This window comes from Lissotriton vulgaris, chromosome 5 (assembly GCF_964263255.1).
Source record: "Lissotriton vulgaris chromosome 5, aLisVul1.2, whole genome shotgun sequence".
NCBI lineage: Eukaryota > Metazoa > Chordata > Amphibia > Caudata > Salamandridae > Lissotriton > Lissotriton vulgaris.
The window spans coordinates 1272574285-1272586451 of NC_141693.1; the positions used below are offsets into that span (position 1 = coordinate 1272574285).

A 12167-nucleotide genomic window follows, 5' to 3' on the forward strand; every position below is an offset into this window, starting at 1 on the left:
CCCGGGCTTCGCCCCGGGCGCTCCCCGCCCGCGACTCGCGGGGCGAGAGGTGTTGCACTCCTTTTACGCACCTCCGGGCGCTCTGCTGGCGTCACGGCCGCCGGGGCACCTGGGAATTGTAGTTCCCTGCCCGCTCGGCGCCGTCTATCAAGATATGGGTGTTCGTTGCGCCGTTTCCCTCACGGCGGTGCTGATGCACAGGACTGGCTGCCCAAAGGTGGTAAGTTCAACAAGCCGTTTCCCTCACGGCGGTGCTGATGCACAGGACTGGCTGCCCAAAGGTGGTGAGTTCAACAAGCCGTTTCCCTCACGGCGCTGCTATCTGCCTCTGTAAGCCCCCAGTGCACGCTCGGCGCTGCACTCCTTTTACGCGCCTCCGGGCGCTCTGCTGGCGTCACGGCCGCCGGGGCACCTGGGAATTGTAGTTCCCTGCCCGCTCGGCGCCGTCGATCAAGATATGGGTGTTCGTTGCGCCGTTTCCCTCACGGCGGTGCTGATGCACAGGACTGGCTGCCCAAAGGTGGTAAGTTCAACAAGCCGTTTCCCTCATGGCGGTGCTGATGCACAGGACTGGCTGCCCAAAGGTGGTGAGTTCAACAAGCCGTTTCCCTCACGGCGCTGCTATATGCCTCTGTAAGCCCCCAGTGCACGCTCGGCGCTGCACTCCTTTTACGCGCCTCCGGGCGCTCTGCTGGCGTCACGGCCGCCGGGGCACCTGGGAATTGTAGTTCCCTGCCCGCTCGGCGCCGTCGATCAAGATATGGGTGTTCGTTGCGCCGTTTCCCTCACGGCGGTGCTGATGCACAGGACTGGCTGCCCAAAGGTGGTAAGTTCAACAAGCCGTTTCCCTCACGGCGGTGCTGATGCACAGGACTGGCTGCCCAAAGGTGGTGAGTTCAACAAGCCGTTTCCCTCACGGCGCTGCTATCTGCCTCTGTAAGCCCCCAGTGCACGCTCGGCGCTGCACTCCTTTTACGCGCCTCCGGGCGCTCTGCTGGCGTCACGGCCGCCGGGGCACCTGGGAATTGTAGTTCCCTGCCCGCTCGGCGCCGTCGATCAAGATATGGGTGTTCGTTGCGCCGTTTCCCTCACGGCGGTGCTGATGCACAGGACTGGCTGCCCAAAGGTGGTAAGTTCAACAAGCAGTTTCCCTCACGGCGGTGCTGATGCACAGGACTGGCTGCCCAAAGGTGGTGAGTTCAACAAGCCGTTTCCCTCACGGCGCTGCTATCTGCCTCTGTAAGCCCCCAGTGCACGCTCGGCGCTGCACTCCTTTTACGCGCCTCCGGGCGCTCTGCTGGCGTCACGGCCGCCGGGGCACCTGGGAATTGTAGTTCCCTGCCCGCTCGGCGCCGTCGATCAAGATATGGGTGTTCGTTGCGCCGTTTCCCTCACGGCGGTGCTGATGCACAGGACTGGCTGCCCAAAGGTGGTAAGTTCAACAAGCCGTTTCCCTCACGGCGGTGCTGATGCACAGGACTGGCTGCCCAAAGGTGGTGAGTTCAACAAGCCGTTTCCCTCACGGCGCTGCTATCTGCCTCTGTAAGCCCCCAGTGCACGCTCGGCGCTGCACTCCTTTTACGCGCCTCCGGGCGCTCTGCTGGCGTCACGGCCGCCGGGGCACCTGGGAATTGTAGTTCCCTGCCCGCTCGGCGCCGTCGATCAAGATATGGGTGTTCGTTGCGCCGTTTCCCTCACGGCGGTGCTGATGCACAGGACTGGCTGCCCAAAGGTGGTAAGTTCAACAAGCCGTTTCCCTCACGGCGGTGCTGATGCACAGGACTGGCTGCCCAAAGGTGGTGAGTTCAACAAGCCGTTTCCCTCACGGCGCTGCTATCTGCCTCTGTAAGCCCCCAGTGCACGCTCGGCGCTGCACTGGGGGCTTACAGGTCTTCAATGTTCCTTTCTTGCTTCCATGAAGAGGTGTACCTTTGATTATTCTGTCCTTTTCGTATTCCGGAGGCTATAGGAGATTTCCCTCAGAACCAAGAAATATCCTGCTCTGTTTTTCAATCTATGCCAAATGCATCCCTGGCAGAGAAATCCCTTCTAGATGCCATCCCTAGTCTTGTAATTTTGCCTCAAGAGTCTGATGTATTCTTTACATATGGTGCCTCATGTTTCTAAATACAAATATTCTTATTCCTTTCTCTGCCATGGCTTTTGAGAGATCCCCGACTATCCCTGCATTTGTAGGTCCACATTTTATGATGCCTTTAACAGAATATACATCCAGAGAGTAATGCAAATTTTTTTAGAGTTGAACTTTTTGGCCTTGCTTAAAGCTGGTCACTCGCATGTCATTTTACCTGCCCAGGACATTTTGAACGTGAAATCTGCTATTCCATCTATTTATACAATACAATCCAACAGAGCAAGTAAGCAAACTCCTTGCTCTCCCTCTTTAAAAATGCACACCCACATTTCTCCTCTTGACCTGCATGCAATTTTCCAATTTTATTTCACCAAATATAGGTAGTAACCATCCTGGACAGTTTGATGCTTGGGTGTCCAGCTGCCACTCATGCTGTAGCCTGGTTTAAGTTCTAAAAGGCAAAAATAGCCTTTATTGTTACTTGTTTATCTCTGCAGGCACTTCTCGAACATTTAGGAAGAAGAGAGGAGAGAGAGCAAGGACCAAATTAACCTTGAATGTATATTTCTCTGTTTTTTTATGCAGTAGAGTTGCATGTCTAATCTTCCTGCTGCAGGTCCTAATTTCTTTTTATATATACTATTTTCCTCTTCCAGGAGTTGATCCAGATGACACCTATAACGAAACTCCATATGAGAAGGGATATTGTTTTGTTTCCTACCTTGCCCACCTTGTGGGAGATCAGAGCAAATTTGATGCATTCTTGCAGGTATGTTTGTCTTTTGTTACAGTTGACTTCACGTAATAATTTCAGCAATCCAGTTACTATTCTACCCTGCACAAATATACTTGTACTGCAATGGATAGCCCAGTTACTCCCTTTATGCCCTACCTTGTAGATGGTTAGTGGAGTTGAGCAGTGGAAAAAAATATGTACTCTAGTAGCTCTGCTGATGACCTCGCGAAAGAAGCTTGAAACAAAGCCTCAGCAATTGACTGAAATTCATGTGATTCTGGACATATTACTTAATCTCCTGTAGACATGTGAAATTTGATTGTAATTTGTAATGCATTAATATTGTGTAATTCAAAGCTGTAAATTCCCACTTGATGCTACAAGCTTATTGGCAGTTCCAACACCCTCCATAATGTACAGTGATCTTCCACTAGATTTGCTCTACATCTTTGCAAGCAATAGTGGGCTAAAAACTCAGATGCAGCATCACACAGTAAGTAAATTAATTGTTCAGGCAGAGCTTTTACTTTTAAATGACGTACAATGTAATTTACAGCATGACTGGCTGTCCACCAGTCGGCGGAGGATATTTACTCTATGTTCCAGGTAGAAGATCGCCCACTAGGATCTCTCTGCCTATAGTGCAGCCATCGCTCCAGCGACTTCTTTTCCAATGGTGTCATCCACCAATGTTTTTTTTTCTTTTCAAGAATAAACTTTCAAAGTAAAAAGTTCAATTTTGAAAAACAATAAAAGTCAATATCCCCCATGCGAAGAGGGTGGGGGTTTCCCTAAACATGGCGTGTGTGGTGGCACATTATGATCTGATGCCTTGTGGCAGATGGCTGATAGTTAGGTCCGAGGTTTTTGACTGTGAAAACAGTGATAGGTTCCCCTATCAAAAGCCCTGTGCTGTGCTTCCCCAAAGTAAAGTGGGCAGCTGAGACTTAGTGGGGAAAGAAATGACAAACTGCCAATTTTTTTGTTGTCGTCTCCCTCTGCTAAACGCTATATGACCACTGTAGATCTTTATTAATGCTTCGCTCCTACTGGGGAAAAACTACGTTCCCAAACCTAGTGTTTATGTAGGAAACATTTATTACTTCAAGCCCTGTGCCCATTGTTATTGGATAGTGGTAAAATTTGAAATGTATTGAATACCTACTGTGATCCATCGGTTCACTATTTGAGTGCCAGCCTGTCAAATGAACCAAAGTTTCGAGACTGCATATCCAACAACTGGCATTTCTAATAGTTTTTTGCAGCTCTCAGGGGATTGTAAGACAGCTGGATAGCTGTTAACCCATGTTGATGAGTGCCCTACTTAAGAGACAAAAAAATGAAACCCATTCCTCCGTTCCTATCAAAAACTGGAGCAGCATACCACGAAGTTCCAAAAATAAGTTGTGTCCATATTATTGTGGCTACCATGGGTATCCGGAAATTGTTTTCCAGTGCATCTACCATCCAGAGGACAGGAAAATCAGTTAGGATCACAACTGGCCAATTTTTAACAGTGTGGGAACTGTGTGGTAGATTTAGTCCACCCACATCAATCAATCAGGAGTTTGTAAAGCGCGTCTACTCACCTGTGAGGGTCTCAAGGTGCTCGGACATCCATGTTCCCGAAGTGCCAAACCTCAGACCCCCATATCTCAGAAGTGACTTGTTTGACTTGTGGGGATTAAGCTGGAACACCTACTGGCCTCTTATGTTTCTCATGCTATATGAATTAGCATCCGCAGCAAATGGAGACTTTAATTGCACATAACGAAAGGCCTGGCCTAGAATTGTACTTATACGGGTCTGAAATTAAAGAGACCAACAGTACTAAACCCTAAGGCTTAATCTGGGTGAGGAAAATGTGTGTATCCCTCTCAGATTGGAGCTGTGCAGATGAAAGGCTCCTCTGTATGTATAATGTTGGACAGGTAAGTAATGCTGCATGTTTGCCTCACTCGCGGTCTAGTTAATCAGTCAATTTAGACGGATTTATTAACCACTTTTTATTACCCGCAAGGGTCTACAAACCCTAGGGGGTTGAGGGTATGTGCTCCTGCTAAGGGCTATCGTTGAACAGGCTCGCGTTCAGATTTTTTCTGGACTCCTGAAGGGTTGAAGGGGAAGGACGTTCTAGTGTTTTGCGGTCATGTAGGGGACGTCCAGTAACCATGTTGGGACTTGCACTATGCAACATCCCGGATGTAGGTCTTTTGTCTGTTGGGTTTGGTGCTGGTGTTTGTTTTGAACCAGGCATGCTCTTATTGTGTTGCAGGACAGCCCATCACCTCCTACTTTATTTCAAGAAAGTCACAGTGTGCGAGTTTGTCAAGCATCTAAGCATGCTCCTGGACTTGAGTTACTCAGCCGCTACCAGCAACGTATTTTGACTGACAAACTTATTGCCTCATTTAGTGTTGGTAAAACGTGATGGATATTCCATCCACTATATTACAAGTGTCACAGGCTATAATGCACTAGTAATTCGGTGGACGGGACAGCCACCATGTTTGTGATGGAGTATGCTGTTCTCCAAACTGTAAATTGGGCCTTAGTCTGTGGACTGGTGTGAATGTATTTTCAAAGTTCAGACCATCAAAAAAGATTTTTCAAAGTACTGGCTGCAGCGCAGACCTATTTCACCTTCTTTGGTGGCACTTGCTTGAGATCAGAGTTAATCACGTTCAATCACTCCTACAATCAGAAGTATGGCTATTCCATTCATTTTCTTTCTCTTTCTGATATTTCAGTTTGGGCTAGCGGAACATCTTGATCCAGCTGATGTAACTTGTTCTTTACCTTGTCCTTAGACAGTCTTTATGAAGCTTCCCTACTTCCTAGGCTATGGCCAATGCCAGATATGGATGGAGGATGGTTATCAAGTACAGTGGATGAAACCTGATTTGGGAATGGATGTTTGACCTCCACCCATGAAATAATGTCAGTTTAGGGGTAGAAACCCATGTATCAAAGGAGAGTCAGGTTGTCATCTCGAGTGTAGGTGATAGCAATCTGCAGTCAACGCAACATTTGGTGCAGCTCTACATACTTTGCCCTCATTAGACTCCATTTAACCTACAGTTTCCTGGTCCCACACACAAACACATTGAGCTCCACGCAGTAATCGCACACCTTGATGAATGTAGTTATGCCAGATATAGGGAGGAGTAGCTGAAGGGTGTCTCTGTTGGGTGATATTACAGGCAAGAGACTTGTAACACTGTCCTCGTTAAGGGCATCAAAGTACATGTAGCACCTTCAGATTGTAGTGCAGATTGTTGAGTCTGCTGGGGAAAATAATAAAGTTGGTAATACATAATACATTATAGGTAAACTAGTCTCTCAAGGACACTACTTGCAGACTCCAACAGATCCATTACAGAGGAACCAGACTTCTCTGCACCTCAGGGTAAAAAGAAACTACTTAACTTTGCTTTTCTCAATTCTCGTTGAACTCAATATCCGCTTCAAACGATCTACATTAGTTATACCCACAGCAGTTCCAAATTTCTGCAAGCCAAGCTGGCCAGATAGTCCCAAAGGCACGCTTAGAATAGTGCAGCACTTCTAAACTATCCCATGCTGCTGCATAAAACATTTAGTTGGATGTCATTGTTAGCTAAACACACAAATCGATTAACACACTGCTACCATCTACATTTAGCCAAACTTACAGAGAAATGATTGCTAATGTTTCCATTTCACCCTGTTAGTGACACTCATTTTCATAGCCTTAGTAATCTGTCACTTTACCTGCATGGCCAACATTAACACAGCATACCAGTTTTCAAAGAAAACCAGCTAGTCCTGAAAAATCCACACCAGTGATGAATAAGACATTTTTTCAAACCTCCCCGTTTTACACTGCACAATCCAGAACATGCTCTGGTCATCATGAATATTTACTCCCAAAACCAATGAGAGGTGATTGCAACAATTATGTGGGAAAGGCTCTCGGTTTCCCTGAACTGATCTACATAAACCAAAAGTCGAGGGTGTCTCCCAAAATATGCAGTCACTTTGCCCTGCTCCTTAGTGCTCACCTAGCGCAGTCCATGTGCTCTTATGACTTTCACCCACATGCTAGTCATCTGACATGCTTCATGATCTGGTCCTCACCTGGTGAGATACTCCCCACCAGGGAGGTTCACCTCCGCAGTGGGAGGGAGCACTTTGATATACTGTATGTTTTAATGGGATCTTAGAACAGACCACTTTAAAAATATCTCCTGGAAACCCAAATCAATCCTTAGTTAGGGAACTTCCCAGTGACTTGTTAAAACATAACATTACAAAGGCATTTACTGAGCTAATGTTTCTGTTCCAGATGGACTTGTTTCACCTGAAAGACCCGATAAGCTCAGTCTCCTTCCCAGATAAGCAGCATGTCACCACTGTACCTCTTCAGCAACTTTATCTCAAATGGGTTTTGATGACAAAGGATTTTGTTTTCCTGTAGATGGTGCACATAGGGATATGCTTAACTACGGACAAATGTCCAGAGATGTCCCATGTGACTGAAGGTATAATGTCTGGGTCATATGCAAAGTAGTTCCTAGTGAGGTCAATAGAAATTTATTCCTAGACAAAATTTCTCGTCATGAATATTTGCCTCTTCAACATAACTTGCCCTTCTTTACTCTTCTCACAAATATTAATTTGGACATAGGTACCCACCTATCTCCACAACCACTACCTTTTGGTCAACACATCCTCGTATCAATTTTTGCTTTCAACAAGAATATAAAAAGCAGAAAATAACCTTACTTTTGAATTTTTACTTTGGTTAGTTCCTTTTTCCCTTTCTATCAAACCAGTAGTTGCACGCAAAGGCCCTCACTTCCCTTACTTTCACCCTTATTTTGGCCACCATAATGTTGGTGTGCTCCAAGAGACACTCTCAATCACTTGGTGCTGAATTGGTGTATTCACAATATACATTGTTCTGCTCCTTCATGCACCTTCCCTCGCCTCACTTTCAAAACAATCCACACCATTGCTATCATCACCCCTGTAGTTAGTGGGTGTGTAATTACGGTGTGAGTTGTCGGTGGAGTGTATGCTCAGTTAAACTGAAAATCGTATTAACTGATCAGATCTGAGATACAAGTCATTTCCCTCGAAGTCTCCTAGTGTCACCCGACACCATTTGATCTCCTATCTGGTACATTCCCTCGTGATTTTACCCCATTGTGCAAGACACCTCTGTCACATTTCTGACGGGCCTTTAACTGAATATTTTTTTTAATTAGTGTTTGGATCCCAGAACTCTATTTTGTTTAGTTTGGAACCTATTTCCAGTTTGGGCGGTGACTTATTACTAGTTTTGAGATTGCAGCTGTCAACTTCGATGCAGGGTCTAAAACCCACCGAGTTGTCTGGCCTTAGAAATACACTCATAACCAGATATTTGCAAGAGAACAACCACATTTTCAATAACTTTAATATACATTATTACCTCTTCCATTCAGACCAGAACATATTGAAACGCATCACCAACAAACCACTGATTACCTTCAGAAGGGGGGCCACTTTGAAAACTGCTTTATGCAAAAGTGGAGCTGTAGCAGACCTCGAAGTTTTTCACAAGTGTAGTAGTTCCTTTTGTTGCTTGTTCAATCTCGACAACCAGCGCTCACTCTGGGATGTTGTGAAAGAACAGGAGTACCAGACTAGTGGTTTTGTGGTAAATAAAATTACCTAGTACTTAATTTCTATGTGGTAAAGTTCAATAAAATAGCTCAATCAAAATAAGAGACACAGAGTCCGTGGCATCTGAGGTTTAAGGGGTTTTATTCCATAAAATGGAATTGGTTCGAACCAGGTAGCATGATCCATCACCACGAGGGTTCAGGAAGGGAATCATGGACATGTACCATGATTTATTAACAGTACACAGTATATATAGTATCATTACAGTGGTGATGGGTTCAGAAGGCGTAACAGCTGAAAGAAACAAGATAAGAAACATGTGCGTAACAATATGTAATCAGAAGGCGTGCACAAGGGTGTACACGGAGGTGGGTGCCAGAAACGTCACATAGAAGAAAAAACATTTCAGCATTTCAGTCATAGAAGTGACGCAAGTGGGTGGATCCCTAGAAGAATCCTGCAGTGTCAGCAGAAATATATGGCAGAGATGCGCGCGCAGCAGCATGACGTGTGACTGACGTGGAACTGGAGGGTGAAGGGGACTTGACATTTAGCGCTAGGATTAGAGACAGAAGTCTGGTGGGTCAGATCGACTTGTTCCTAAATCATATCTGGTATTTTGTGTTTGGAGAACTGTATTATCTAGAAGGAAAGGTCTCTCGGGCAGAGGCTATTCTATACTGACTACTAATGCGTGCATATGTGTCTACGTGTAATGCGAGGGGCCATGGGCCTACCATGGTAACAGGAGCTATGAATTATTTACATGGAGACAGAAAGGCCGGGCCCTTTACTCTGCAGCTGGGGGGATGTTTACCTAAACTACTGGACAAGAATGTATTTTCGAGGAGCGGAGCAGATAACTTGAAGGCTGAATACAGTTTTGGCAGGCAGTCAGGCAGAGCCGGGCACCACTTGCCGCGCAGGGAGTAAGTCAAAGTTCAGGGATGCAGATGCAGGTCCAGGCTGCAGCTTTCAGAGGCAGAAGTCAGGAAAAGGCTCGATGGCAGAAATCAGGGCCTTCGCCAGAGCCATGAAAACATGGAAGTGCACCATGTAAAGACGGTGGCACGGCATACTTAGGAACTGAATTATTGATCCATTCATGGCGGATCTGAAAGAGGACATGTTAACGTTGGACGCAAATGTATTTGCGTCTTCATAGCGGGTTGTGGAGGGAACTTACATGCACTTTAAGCACGTACATGGAGCCGTTGGGGTACGTAGTAGGGGACACAATTGAGCATAAAAATGTATATTACCTCATTCCCTCCTTGTCCCCTACGGACCCTTCATGATATATCAATCTTCATTAATCCATCTATTTGTTCATATAACATCATTTGCTCTTCCTTTTTCTGACGGGAATTTGAACGTGAACTTGAATGGGGAATACATGATGTGGCGCACAAGCCGCATATCGCCGGCCCACATTGTAGACATAGGCAACAACTGAATACTATGAGAAGGGCTATTCCTAGGAAGGATAGGACTTTCCATCCCCAGGTGGATAACACGCTCCAGAACCAACCGGACCAAGTCCAGGTGCCTGGATTCTGGTGTATCTGACTAGCAATTTTGTGAAGACGGGTAATGGCTTTATATACTGAAGGTGCGTTTTGTGGAATGAAAATACAGCAACTCGATCCGATGACTCTACAAGCTCCGCCCCTATCGGCCAAGATGACGTCAAGAACAAGACGATTTTGAAGGACAACAAGTCTCATAGCAGACTGTTCCTCTGTTAAGTTGCCTAGGGCGGAAGTAGTTTCATTCACTACTGCTTCAAGGGTTCTGGTCAATCTACGTATCAGTTTACTATTCGAGACAGTACCTAAGTAGGGAAAGAAACCTTTATTGAAATCTGTATATTGCTCCCATGCTGTTTCAGTATAGTCTACAATCGGGAGATCTCTCTTGTGTCTAGTATGTACTAGGTGGGAGTTCCTATGATAGTCAGGTGGGGCTAGAAAAACAGGTGGCAGAAGGAATGCAATGTAACAAGTGCCATCCCAATCTAGAGGTAAACGTATGTATGCTGTATGGCCACAAACAAAATAGGAATGACGGGAAGCTTTGAATGTAGACTTGCCTTTATCACTAAATTCGACTACAGTAGTACATTCGCTATGACCTAGGTGTACTGAACCATTCTTTCTGACACATAATTCACCTTTAACAGGTAATACTGACATAGAAGGTAAGTCTGGCTTGGTTTCGGACTCGACATTCAGAATCATGAGGTTAAGTGTAAAGTTACCTAATCCATATACTTCGTTTTCTAGATCGGTCCCTGTCCTTTTGGGAAGACCCTCCTTGTCAGGGAAACATACTTTGTGCAGAACAGTGTTCAGATTTCCCCATACCCAATTGCCTTGGTAAACTACGGAATCAGAATCTAAGGAATTTATTAAACTAAACCATGCACCACAGGAACCATTGTGTGTGAACGGGTACGGAAAGAGGGGCAGAACTCCCTTGTATTTCTGATAGGGGGGAGTCGGCCACATATCCAACAATTGGTAGCATTGCTGGTCTGATGGGAATGGTGTAGCATACTAATGAATGTATTGTTGCGCAGCGCAAGTCTGTATGACAATTCATGCGGGGGCAGTTCACTGAAAGTGTGCTCGACAGTGACATTTGAAGAAGAATGTGTACGCTTGGATATAGGGTAGTATAAGTTGAACAGTATACTTGCAGTAATAATCATAAAGCTCAGAAAAAACATAATCAATAATGTCACTATACAGTGACTGCGGAGAGTTTTACAATATTCATGTTTCTTGAGCTGTTTCTGTCTATCTCTCTCTCTGTCGGGGTCTAACGGGTACATGTCAGAATCAGGTTTAACCGATTCACCTAGGGGAGGACTTAAACAATTAAACTGTCTGACTTGCTAGACCTTAGTTTGGATTTATACTCCTCGGACGGAGTTTTCTCTATCAGGGGAAGTTTAGAGTCACTGAAATCTGGGCAGTCCTTAGAGGGGGAGGGCTGAGAGTCTGTAACTGGAAGCAGTCCATGAAATATCTTGACGTGGCTGGAGTGGAGCCACCCTTTGCGGCCCTCGACCTTGATTGCAGTCCTCGTGGTTAGCAGGACAAGTTTCGGCTCCTGCCAACGGGGCTCCAGCGGACTCCTCCGATCAAAGTTCCTGACGAGAACAAGGTCCCCCGGAATGATCCCATGTGGCTTTACATCGGTGTTGTCGGGAAAGGCTGCAGCAACCTGTGAACGACATGATTGTAGTGCAGACATCAAGGAGGCAAGGTAATCTGTCAGCATATTACAGTCAACATCTGTGATTTTTCTAGGCAGAGGCGTCCCCCACATATTCGGTGGCCTGCCAAAGACCACCTCATACGGGGATAGCCCTGTTCCTGAGTGCGCTACCATCCTCATATAGAAGAGGGCAACGGGTAATGCAACTATCCAGTCTACGCCCTTTTCTTTACAAATCTTGGCGAGACGAATTTTCAGAGTCTGATTGTGACGTTCCACGAGACCTGCTGCCTCGGGATGTCGGACACAGTGAAACTTCCATTGATAGCCGAGCAGGAGTGATACCTGTTTCATTAACTCGGACGAGAATGGCTGTCCATTATCTGAGTACACGACACGGGGCAAACCGTACCGTGGGAAAAATTCACGTACCAGCTGCTTGGCAGTGGTCGGAGCAGT

The 12167-nt window shown here is 46.1% G+C and overlaps 1 protein-coding gene across 1 annotated transcript in view; it reads left to right on the forward strand.

The window, feature by feature from the left end:
• The window catches only part of RNPEP (arginyl aminopeptidase), a 345377-nt gene that overhangs the window by 151419 nt on the left and 181791 nt on the right, over nt 1–12167 (forward strand). Inside the window, exon 7 of the mRNA XM_086923117.1 lies at nt 2752–2864. Within this exon, the coding sequence (XP_086779243.1) occupies nt 2752–2864 (113 nt within the window). The remainder of the gene's footprint in view (nt 1–2751; nt 2865–12167) is intronic.